The 13,410-nt window shown below is 42.3% G+C and overlaps 1 protein-coding gene across 1 annotated transcript; it reads right to left on the reverse strand.

Moving 5' to 3' along the window:
- Positions 1–6,227: 6,227 nt before the first annotated feature.
- Positions 6,228–11,987, reverse strand: clns1a (chloride channel, nucleotide-sensitive, 1A; the record flags this gene model as incomplete). The annotated part of the gene is made up of 7 exons (XM_080543377.1): positions 11,854–11,987; positions 11,470–11,646; positions 10,972–11,108; positions 10,498–10,620; positions 10,253–10,363; positions 7,668–7,844; positions 6,228–6,298 (listed from the first exon to the last, which is right to left on the reverse strand). The coding sequence occupies exons 2-7, from the start codon at positions 11,589–11,591 to the stop codon at positions 6,228–6,230; spliced, it is 741 nt and encodes a 246-aa protein (XP_080399503.1). The 5' UTR covers positions 11,592–11,646; positions 11,854–11,987.
- Between the last annotated feature and the right edge of the window lie 1,423 nt (positions 11,988–13,410).

Raw genomic sequence — 13,410 nt, forward strand, 5'->3', positions numbered from 1 at the left:
TGGAAACTGGCTCTTGGTGTATTCCCTCATCTACTGGCTTACTTTATAAGGTGAGACTCTAAAATAGGAGAAAGCTAAACAGTGGAGGGGCCTGCTTTTACCTACCAGTCCAGTTCTTTAACATTGTCAACACACAGAAAAGTAGTGGAGACAAGAAAGCTACTTTTGGCTATTGGAAAGTATCCCCTCCCTCTCACCCCGGTGGCCTTATTGGAGTGCCTTCTGGTTGGATGCAAAGTGAAATGCGGTTATGCGATTGTACCGTATGCCACGGTTTTTTAAATAGAAAGGGTATTTGTCAATACCGTCATAAAACCATCATAAATGGCTATATATAATAAACGCCTTAAGAGTGTTTGTCCAGCACCACTGTCTGTGTGGTTGAAGACGCTATGAATGTGATGACAGAACTTTTTGTAAACAATCAAATAAATAACCTGTCCTATAATTATTAGGGTTAGGGTTAGTAATAATAGTAATAATAATAATAATAACTTGGTTTTATATAGCGCCTTTCTCATACCCAGGGACGCTTTACAGATTTTACAAACAGAAAGTCAGACAGACATCAAAAAATAACACACATTAGAAATAACCTATAATCTGTGGATGGTTTAACAGTTAAAAAAATTGGAAACCGCCCAAACCTAGTGAAATTCTTGTGATGTCATATCTTGACCAGGGCTGCCTTGCAAAATACTGTAGTCCTATTTGTTTTGTTTCATTTCCATGTAGTTATCAAAGTATCAAAGAGAGTTCCATGACGAGCCAAAGAGGTCTGCGTTTCAGGAGGCATGTGTGTATGTGTATAGTGGATGAGAGACACACACACACACACACACACACACACACACTTTACATACACAATACATCAGCTCACTCAGATATTCATTCGAGCACATAGTAATCTCACCACCCACACAAGAAAGCTTCCGGTAAAAAGAGTGGCCACTTGATCATGTATCCAATAATGTAGTCAGTCATCATAGGCTTTTCATCTCATCAGCACTGGGGGTAATGTCACATTTATGACTTGTCTGATAGATACAAACGCTAAGAACTGTTGTTTTTTTAGATACAATTGTAAGATCAAATTCAGAACTAACTCATTTTTCTAGTTGTCACAGACTGGCTGTACTGGAGCAACCACCCCCATCAGTTTGCTGCTCACACATAAGAACATACCCTGTACAGTGCACAATACGCTGTGTTGACACTGTATGTCATTGTGTTAATTCATGCAGTCTTTTAAATACTGCATCCCAAAAACTAAAAACCCAGACAAATGTAGTGTAGACAGTGTGACCACTGGTCTGTCACACGGTATGGTACACTGCTTGGATCAGCTCCTTCTAATGCTGCAGGTTTACTGATAGCATGGATATTTCTAATGCTGCAGGTTTAGTGATAGCATGGATATTTTCGTCCTCAGTGAGCTTACCCATAATGCCGTTGCCATCCACAAGCACACAGAACACCACCGTAGACCTTTCAGACAGAACACCACTGTAGACCTTTCAGACACACAGAACACCACCGTAGACCTTTCAGACACACAGAACACCACCGTAGACCTTTCACACACACAGAACACCACCATAGACCTTTCAGACACACAGAACACCACCGTAGACCTTTCACACACAGAACACCACCGTAGACCTTTCAGACACACAGAACACCACCGTAGACCTTTCACACACACAGAACACCACCGTAGACCTTTCAGACACACAGAACACCACCGTAGACCTTTCAGACACACAGAACACCACCGTAGACCTTTCAGACACACAGAACACCACCATAGACCTTTCAGACACACAGAACACCACCGTAGACCTTTCACACACACAGAACACCACCGTAGACCTTTCAGACACACAGAACACCACCGTAGACCTTTCAGACACACAGAACACCACCATAGACCTTTCACACACAGAACACCACCGTAGACCTTTCAGACACACAGAACACCACCGTAGACCTTTCAGACACACAGAACACCACCGTAGACCTTTCACACACACAGAACACCACCGTAGACCTTTCAGACACACAGAACACCACCATAGACCTTTCAGACACACAGAACACCACCATAGACCTTTCACACACACAGAACACCACCATAGACCTTTCACACACACAGAACACCACCATAGACCTTTCACACACACCATCAAATGCAATAAGAAGAGCGCACACATTGGTGTTCATACAAAAACTATTTATCTATTTATTGAACAGACTTCATTCAACAACAACAGCCCTCCCTCTTAGGGATGTTTGCTGAATGGTCTTTAGGTACAAAACAAACACAGAAAAATAGACAGAAATGTTACAGTCAGGAAGCACAGGCAGAGGGCTGTCTACAGTTGCTGCCTCTACTCATCTCTTTCTTCATCTGCTTGAACACATGATGAAAAGCAATGTGGACAAAGCCTAACACAGGTGTTTACATTTACCAGTCCGATTATTTCATATCAGTGCAGATGAAGGAGAGGACACAAGTACACTACCGGACAAAGGTTTTAGACCACCGAAATGTTTCCCCAAAAAATAAATGCAAATGAAAAAATGGCAACAAATCACTCAATAAGCTGAATTGAGTCCATCTTAATGCAAGGATAATAGTAGGTAATAGTATGTAATAATAGTATGTAATCTATTTGTTTTTCTAGGGTCTCTGATTTGCATAGGAATCAATTACACACTGTGTAGATTAGGATGTCACTACCAAATTTCATAATTTGCCAGTAGTTTAGCAGTCGTTATGGAGAACGCAAATAAACGAGTTTCCTGTTTGGGAAAATTGCGGTTTCTCAGTTAACTACAATGACAACGGACAAGGACAGGTGGATCGGCTCAAAGCTATGTGCCGCCATTGTTCCACTGCAGTCGGGTAACTGCAGGGTATGCCGTTGGCTGTACATCAAACTTAATAAACTATTATCCTTGCATTAAGATGGACTCAACTTATTGAGTGATTTGTTGATGACATTTTAGCATTTTAGCTTAATTTGAATAATAAGTATTCTAAAACTTTTGACTGGTAGTGTATAGGAAGCCACATTGGACTATAAAGCTACAGATGTAGGAAGATTGGTGTGGTTGAAACAGCATCTACTGACACCAATCCCAACTCTGAAAGGTTCAATTTCATAGATTTATGACCAAATGAATCTTTATTTACATCCAGTCATTGGATTCTATAGAAGACCCTATGGGAGGTGGATCTGGGGGAGGCAACACCAGGAGATTGGGGCGGAGATTGTGAAGTGTGTACACAGGTCTTCTATTTCTGCAAGGCATGGTCTTATTTAATAAATTGGTACATCGTACCGACTACACTAAGGCTCGGTTGTCTAAAATGTATGATGGTGTACCAGCAGCCTGTGATAGATGTCAGCAACCTCCCACACACCTTTTTGACTTCGTCCATCCCTACATCATTATAGGACAGAGATCTGTAATACCCTTTCAGAGATAATCTGGGAAAAAGTAGAACCATATGTTCTCAGTGCTGTTTGGGGTCTCCCCCTCGTTGCCTTCCCTCCCTTCGTCCAAGAAAGATGTGTTAGCTTTTGTCACCCTACTGGCTAGAAGATTAATCCTGACCAATTGAAAATCAACTGTAGTTAATCTCTCATTCCCATTGGATAAGAGACATCCTTTATTTCCTCAGGTTGGAAAAAATAAGTACTTTAAGTGGCTCCTCCAATAAATTTGGGAAATCATGGGGAAAACATTTTATGTCTGTTTATGGTTGTGCTATTTTTGTTGTGTCACTCTTTGTAAGTGGTTTTGTTGTTTAGTATTATGTCATGTCATGTACAAGTCTTCTCTATACAGTACATGTACCTTTTTATAAATGCTATGAAGAAGAAGAAAACAAACGGGATCTATTGAACTGGGGACAGAAAGTGAAGAGCGCTAAAGGCGCCAGGTAACCTCGACTGGCAGAAACCTTCTGTCCTATTCCATCATCCACCACCAGGCCTGGGATTGGGAGTTGAGAGCAACATTTCATCTGATGAGAGAGAGAGAGAGAGAGAGAGAGAGAGAGAGAGAGAGAGAGAGATAATATGCAGAAGGTCAGAGTGGTATTCATGTCAGAACACAGTCAGAGTGGTATTCAAGTCAGAACACAGTCAGAGTGGTATTCTAGTCAAAACACAGTCAGTGAAGCCTTCAGGTGGCCAGTCCAGAGACCCCCCCAGGTCCTCAGGCGTGTCCAGAGGGTGTTTCCACATCTAACAGGGACTGGATACGTGTAGGGGTAAGATAAACCCAGATAGAGCAGTTTACTGTCTCTAAAATACACGGGAGAGGTGCCCAGGTCAAACCCCTGCCAGTTACATAATATAACATATAAGCAGTGGTGTAGTCTAGTTTTTTCTAGTGGGTATACTGTGATTTTGCCCTCCCAGTCAGAGCGACACCTGTCCCGTAGCGATACCCCATACGCACCACCACACTCACTTATGCATACAGTATGCATCTACACCAGTGTTTGCTGCCTTGGGGGGGGGGGTGGCATGGACTGTACTTGTACATCAAGCTGCCTCACGCTACAGAAACAGGAGATAGGCTCCTGCCCCCTAAGGGCCGTTAGGCTCGAGAACCATCGGTTCTCAAGGCTACTTACGTGGTCTTGACTACATGTCCACTTTCTCACCTGGTTCTTGCTCTCTCTCTCTCTCTGGTGTGCCGACACCATCCTGCTCTCTCTCCTTCTCTCCCTCTCTATCCTCCTCTCTCCCTCTTTTGCTGTCACCCAAAAGGCAAATATAACAACCAGAGTATTTATAATTTAATAAGAGGTATACATTGAATTCATATAAAATCATAACATCATTCTAATTGAATATTGGGTTGCTGTGGGCAATAGAGTCAGATACTGTCTTTAATTACTCTCTCACCTGTAAGAAAATCGTATGTCCAACTACAAAAAACAGACATTTCCAATGAGTGAGGGTTTGTTCCAATGCTTCAATCCACTGTCCATGTACTGTAAATATGCCATTATGGTATTACCATAAAGCCCAATTCTAGCAGAATAAGAAAGATTGTATATCTACTTTAAGTAAAATAATAAAGTGCCTCCAGTTAGCTCTTTAGCTGGCATGTGTGCAGCAGACTAGCTCATCTAATCACCTCTGAGCTAGCTAGCTAGCTTGCTAGTTCTTTGACACTATTATTCACACCATGAAACTATAATCAGACACTTGAATGAATGAATGAATGAATGAATTAATGAATGAATGAATGAATCGTCTTTATTGTCATTGCTACAGTACAGGTACCAAACAACGAAATTTAGGAGGGGTGGCTCCCCTGGTGTTAGGAAAGGGGAAAAAACACTTTTAAAAAAATCACAAGAAGGGAAGGAGCTGGTTTACATAAATAAAGGCTATGTACACTATCCACTATACTATACTGTACAGATAGACGACTAGGGTTGTCATATTGCACAATAGTGTTATTGCACATTTATTTAAAGTGTCGCAGTTTGCAGGCTTGAAATGTACATATTTGTGCCTCAGCACTACACCTGATTTTTTCAGTCCAGCTGGCTGGCGAAATGAGGGAGTGCTTCGCCAACCAATCAGGTAGCGGTATTGCCCTGCCTCCCCCTACCATCCTAGGTTTCGCAAATTCGCGGCCCGCCCACCCCAAGGCTCTGTAGGGGAAATACTGAGACTAGCATTCTGAACGACTGGTTATGTGATAACAAACATGTCAGAAAGTTCGAAGTAAGTGCTTCGTAACACAGGTCTACGGGGTGAATTTTATGAATGAAAGTGAAAGTTCTGTCACAAAACGCCGTTACGTATCCTCGCGCATTTTCTAGTGGGTATACGCAAATCCTTGGCCTTTCCTAGTGGGTATACGGCGTAGTCCTGCGTATCACGTAGACTACACCACTGCATATAAGAACATCATTTACTACATACATACATATATTTGGAGGATTGGAGTGGGCTGTTTTTTGAAGGGTCATAATACTGTAGAATGTTGTATATTGAAGAGAAGGCAAGATGGGCCAATTTCTGGGTTTTATTTTCACACAAGTACAGCAGTGGAGCATATGAGGGGGGTAGGACTTACTGAGGAAAGGTAAGAGAAGGAGACCTGCTAATTAAGGAAGTGAGGGTGTTGAAGAAGTTGAATGGTGAGTCCATGCTCCTTCAAAACAAGAGCCGTTGTGATGATTTGACTTACCAGTGTTCTACGTCTGCGTCCTCAAACTGTCCGGCCTCCACTGACCCCGCTTCTACCTCCATACCGTCTGAGGAGACACACATCAGCACGCATCAGTACACACCCTCTGAACACACATCAGTTTCCCTCTGAGGAGAGAGGAGATTACACACACGCAGCCCATATTCCGTCGGAGACTGAAGGTTACACCTTAACTGCTCGTCCTGAAAAATCCACTACTCCCCAGCACTGCGTCTCCTGAGACACCCGCTTTTCCCCTTTACTGTGTCCCCTAAGACCTCTATTGCCCCCATTGTACTGTTTCTCTGTTTCTCCAGTGTCTATATATAAAAATAAAAATAAAGTCTAGGTTTAGAAGAAGGTGATAGAAGAAGATTTTTCCTGACTGCCAATGGCCCCGGGCCTGAGCTGGATTACTCTTCCTGCTACGACTGGTGGATTGATGATTCACTTGCTTAGTCAAATGTATCGATTGTAAGTCGCTTTGGAATAAGGCGTCTGCTAAATGCCAAAAATGTAAAATGTAAATGCATCTATAATTCCCTTTGGTAATACATAAACAACGTTGTAATTATGAAGTCCATCTGAGGAGCAGAAAGAATAGCAAAAGTAGAGGAATGTCAACTTGTGTTGCAATACGGCATTCAACACCACAGCAATGTTCAGCAGTAAACCACAACACAAGACAAACTGAGTTGAGACCTTCATACTTCCTTCCAGAAGAACTGTAGTGTAACCCAGACAAATAGAGCCTATTAATAATGCACTTTCAGTATTATGAAACGAGTTAAATAATTAGAATGAAGAGAGAATTAGTACTAAATATTAGACACTAAAAAGAAGAATATAGCTGCAAGCGGCAATTAAGGGTGCACGGGTTAACCCCATATTTGCTACACATCTCATGGCTTTTCAGAGCACACTAACTTTGAGATTGATTAGACAACAATGACTGACATAGCCAGTTGAATATGTCATAATGCATGGTACATAGTCATTTGTATATAGCTGTGTATATTTAGTATGTATAATAAGTATGAACTCCTTCACAAACTTTGCAGAGACTGGTACAAGCATACCACATACCAATGCTCCTGTCAATCGGACTTGTGGTTCATAAGAAGATTTTGAAGTGTTATTTTTTATTTTATTTAAATAATGAAATTATAAATAAATATTATTCGAAATCATTAGTAAAAATGAAAACGCAGGAACTTTTCGTGGGCACCGTTTTATAAATCCGAACGTTGGTGTAAGTAAACGTTCTTGCTTGTCTACGTACGAAAAGTGTTTACGCCACTTCTACACCGAGCTTTATAAACGAGGCCTCGGGTGTTACTCCTTCGGGGTTGTAGCTGAAGTCCTGGCTGGTCAACAGTCATGTTCAAATGACACCCAGCCACAACACAATAAACAAGACCATCCGTGTGACCTACCCTCAAACTCAGCGTTGGCTTCGTCAGTGCGGACTCCTGCCATGTGGAACTGTTGTGCCACAGACTGAGCCAGCATGCCCTCCAGTCTCTGTAGCGTGGCCTGGCCCTCCTGAGTCAAGGCTGACAGACCCTCGTCATAGGTGTAGAACGTAGAGATGTTCTCCCCCTGGCCGTGCTCTGGAGGGAGGAGAGGAAGGGAGGGGGACACAATGGAATGGGGTAGAAGAAAGAAGAGACCGCAAGATACGGTATAATAGAATAAAGAAGTTAAATAATGTCTGTGTGTGTGTGTGTGTGTGTGTGTGTGTGTGTGTGTGTGTGTGTGTGTGTGTGTGGTAGTATTGGCAGTAGTTAGGGTGGGCTTCTTACCTGCCTCTATTCCAGTAAAGCCAACACATGAGAGAGACATGGAGAGGAACATGGAGAGGGAGAGATGTTCAGTTGTTTGAATGAGTAACTGGTTAATACAAGGACGGTCATTCAACAGAAATTTATTCTTTTTAGAAATCAGAATTGGCTGCAGGGTTTCCGTTAACCGGTAACTACCGGTCTTTGTCCGGTAAAATGTGTTGAAGTCCGACAAATTGAAAACTCGTCGGACATAATGTCCGGTGAAAATAATTCCCTCTAAGCACAATTTGGCTTCGGGCCACCATTTTCAGCTGAGCACCAAACACACACACACTCATACACGCACAACACTGCCCGAGAGAGAAGGACCCGCCCCCTTTAGTTAGCCTGCCCGAGAGAGAAGGACCCGCCCCCTTTAGTTAGCCTGCCCGAGAGAGAAGGACCCGCCCCCTTTAGTTAGCCTATAGCCTATAGCCTATAGGCTAACTAAAGGGGGCGGGTCCTTCTCTCTCGGGCAGTGTTGTGTGTGTGTGTTTGGTGCTCAGCTGAAAATGGTGTCCCGAAGCGGAGCGGATAACAAACGAAACGGACAACATTTACACTATGGAGACAAACTTCAGCGATATGATCTAACAGCCGGTCTTCAGGACGACATACAAAAACAGTTATGTTCTCCTCATTGTCATACTCCCGAGTCCGATTAAGTATGATTTGACAGGCAGCTAAACGAAATGCCTTCCCAACCAGCGAGACCTGGGGGGTATTCCATCAACGTCGCTAAAGGAAAATCCTGGCTTATTTTTGATAACTCTCGCGAGATTTATCGGAATATGCCTGTATATTTTTAGGAACCCTCGCGAGACTTTGTCAGACTAAACCTGGATTTTCTTTTAGCGATGTTGATGGAATACCCCCCTGGTTATAGAAATGACGTTGTTTTATTGATAAAAAAAAAGGGTAAAACTGGAAAGAGAAAATAGAAAACTCAGATTAATCCCAAACAATTTAACAAACTTCAGTTAACGTAATGTGGAGTCCGTTCATTGATCGATGCTGTCTGTTCAGTTCCCAGTGAGGCGCCCGTTCAGCGCTGGACATAATGGCATAGCGCGCATGCGAATCATGTTATATTATTATATATTATATAGCTCGCATCTAATCGTATCGGATGAGAAATAGACATTAAATGGCATATATAGGCCGCTACACAACAGTAATCACCGCGACAAACAGCTATATTAGATTTGGAGAAAAAAAAATATGATTTTGAAAAAAAAATGTTTTATTATATTTTAATATGATGACCGGAATATATCACGTTTGTCCGGTAATTCGAAATCTTTCCGGACACGATGTCCGGCGGCAAATTTTTCTAACGGAAACCCTGATTGGCTGATCTTTGTTCTAGATATGAGATTGCCCGATATTCCTTACATTTGTTCGATACGGCAAACTGATCTATGGAGCAAAAAAAACTACCAAAAAAACCCCCACTCAGCCAAATTCCTCTACAATATATATATTATATTGCCTTTAAATGACTAAATAATTAAATTATGATTATATAATGATTGAGGAGTTGTCTTGAAGCATATCGCATGGAAGCGAGAGGGGGAGAAGCAGAAAGCTTTTGCCTCCCTCAGCTGTGAGAGACCATTAGGGTAAGGGGCTGTTGCGCACACACAAACACTATATAATCACCCACGTTGAAAGTCGTCAGCTAACATTGCCCTATTGCTTGCAAACATGGGCAGTTGTTTTCTCTAGGGGAAACTTAGGCTTAGTGTTCCAAACTGTCCCGCATTTTCCAACATTTAAAAGTTTGTTTTGTCTGTAGTGTTGATCTGTCAGCTATAGTTCAAGCATTGACCGTGTTAACTGATTAAGTGGTTTGATAGAATAGAATAAAGCAAATGATTGAGAATCTATCACTGAATTAGTTGACCGTCAGAGCTTATTTTAAACAGTTTTCAATTCAGTTTAGTATACTTTTGAAACTATTTCTTTCTTGGAGTTAAAAACTGACTAAAACTGACAACTAACCCTCTGATGGGTATCGGTCAATTCAGCGGGCAGTTATCAGCAGCCCCCCCCAAAAAACTGATTGTTTTATCTGAAGAGAGAGTCGGCCAATCCCTAGTAAATACCGTACAGTGAAGCAGGAAACAAGAGCGTGTATGAATTCGTAAGTGTATGCAGTAAACATGTGCAAATGTGCGTTTTGTATTACACACCTGCCTCCTCGACGTCATACTCCTCTCCCTCAAACTCATTTTCGGAGTCATTGTCTTCTGGGTCTGGGTGGAGTGCCTGACATTCACACATTGCTGAGAACATGGCTTCCACTACAGACAGACAGAAACACACGCGCACACACACACACACATCAACAACAACAAAACATTTAGTCACCCACTATAAGATTCACACCACTGAGACAGTCTACCTCACCCCTCGCCCCATCCCATGCAAGACTCACATGCTGCGTTGTCACTAGGAACAAAGCGGATCTCTGTGATGACTCCAGAATCTTCATCATCACTGCTCTCATCCTCGTCCACCGCATCAAAAGCATTCTCTGGCATCTCTGCCTCATTCTCATCTGGGGGGGAAACACACACACACACACAGACACAGACAGTCTCATGAACTAAAACCTTGTAAGACGCTGGTAAGATGAAGCTCTGCATGCAATATGTAGATGGCCTGACTTATATAGCGCCTTATTCCAAAGCACTTTACAACGGCCTCTCATTCACCCATTCACACACACATTCACACACCAACAGTGGCAAGCTACCATGCAAGGCGCTCATTGGGAGCAATTTGGGGGTTCCGTGTCTTGCCCAAGGACACTCGCCATGTGGCCCAGCCGGGGCTCGAACCGCCGATCTGCCAACCTTGCGATCATTAAACCCTGGCTCTACCTCCTGCGCCACGGAACGCGTCTCACCGTTCAGCTTGGCGTTGACCATGACGTACAGGTGTTCCTGCGGGTAGGCGCTGAGGTCTCTGGACACGGCGTGCAGGCTGATGGACGGGTACTCCAGGGAGAAGCCCATGCCCGATCCGTCGAACCACGACAAGCGCCTGGAATCAGAATCAGAAGACTTTATTGCCATGACATGTAAACATGTTAGGAATTTGGTTTGGGACAGTGGAGCACGGTTTACAGCAGGACAGGTGCAAGACAGGACAAGACAGTGCAAACCAACATCATAGTGCAAGAGTCATCATTAATATAAATATAAAGTGCAGAGACCAAGTGTTCAAGTGTTCATATCCAGACAGTCCAAAGCTCTCTGGGTGGGGGTGGAGGGAGGGTAGATAGATAGGGGTAGAAACACATCATATGAATCGTGTTGGCTTCACGTTTAAGCGTCTAAAGATACCAGCACTACCATCAAAGCAAAGCAACCCTAAGCTTCCTGCAGAGTGGAGCGTCACGTACGTGTCTGCGACGTACAGCGTGCCTGAGCCCAGCTCCCTGCCGTCCAGCACCGCCCGGGTCTGGGCTTGTTGGTGCCGCACTCCCTCGCTGGGAGGAGGCGGGAGGCTTCTGAGCAACACCATGGTCGTTGGAGGATCTGTGATCAATGTGATGATGACTGGATCTGATCAATGATGACTGGGAAGAAAAACAGAAGTGCTTATCGCGGTTGAGAAGCCAAGGAGCTGTCTGTCCACATTGACCTATTTTGTTGCACAAAGCTGGCTGATTTCCTCCGTTTGGAAGATATGGAGATAGATAGATATGATAGAATGATAGAGAGATAGAATGATAGATAGATAGATAGATAGATAGATAGAATTGTCGCTGATGTGTTTCTCTTACCAGCTAAATAAATAGACGAATAGTTCGAAAAGTGAAGTATTTTTCTTGAAATCTCCAGCACTTACAGTTGAGTTGGTAGCTTAACTACAATTTATTTCAGTTCTCCACGTTCTCAGTACGCATGTTAGGGTTTCACTACGACGAACGAGTGAACGTACACATCCCGCCAAGAGAAGCTCTGTGACGAGTGAAACGAGTGAAAACGCTAGCGCCCCCTACAGGCCAGGAGGGATTACAGGCCTTTTCTTCTCAACAAGGATGCCTGTACTCTTCAAATGAAACCTGGACACGTATTTGAAACTCTACATTTGATTTTTAAATAATGATAAATAATAAGGAAATATCAACCATGTTCAACATTGAGAAACAGGTCAAATTAGGTCAAATTGTCTTAACAATGACTTTATCATCACATCACACAAAAGTATTAATAACATTTTATAATTCATAATTTAACTATGATAATATAATCAGGTTTTGGTTATGAAAACCTCATGTCAGGAAAAAAGAACAACAGTGAATTTGTGAGGGGATGCTTGGATGTTGGTTTTTAATAACTTAGAAAACATCTATGTTACAGCATTTACTATAAACATACATAGAGTACAACATGTAATGTAATGTTCACCTTATGTAATATTTTTCAGACTGAACAATGCAAATAATCATTTGTTTTTCCTGGAACTTGCCTGAAGAACAGCAAACTAAACTCTACAACAGATTAATTGTCTGGAGATCTTTGATGGTGTGAACAGACAGTGGAGGAGGGGACAGATTTACCAAGTGTTTGTATTTTAAAGGACTCCCAAAAAAAGAAAGATCAAAGCTATCAACATAATGCCTTATTTACAATTCAAATTATCTGAATCATATCTACCTTTTGGTATTCCTTATGTTTTCATTATTTCAAATAATAATTTTGGATTGGTCCAAACTTAGTAAATCTGACCCAATACAGTTTTTTTTGTAGTAGAAGAAGAAGAAGAAGAAGTGTATTGTTTCCAGAGTATCTATGAAAGACCATGTGACCACATTTCCCAGGGACAGTCTTCAGTGAGAAGAAGAGCTCAACAATCAGTCCTACCTCGGAGACAAGCAGGGAAAAAAACGTAATCCAAAAAACAGTGAAATAACTGCACATAGTTAGTGCCTGTCTGGTTGTTCGTAACACAAAATAAAGCATCACGCCTTCAAACAACCACCCAGAAATATGTCTCCTTTACCTGGCTTCACACACAACTAACCCAGGGCTGATCAAAGGAATGCAATGATTCTTATCGGTTCTATCCTGATCAACATTCAACATTTATATGAATATTCTGTCGCATTGCACCATAGTGAAGAAGTTCCAGATCCTGTTTCACAGGCCAGTAACGGTAGCAGGTCTTGACAGACGTTCTTCCATTAGTGAACCGTGGGAGTTAACTGCATTGAACGCATCCATACACCTCTCTCCTTCATATAAAATATAACTATTTTACAGGGAGACAATAAGAACAGGACATCTATTATCTTACAAGGAACAACATACAAGCAGAATATGTACAGCGTAATAGA

This window comes from Nansenia antarctica, assembly GCF_963989245.1.
Source record: "Nansenia antarctica genome assembly, chromosome: 12".
NCBI classification, from domain to species: Eukaryota; Metazoa; Chordata; class Actinopteri; order Argentiniformes; family Microstomatidae; genus Nansenia; species Nansenia antarctica.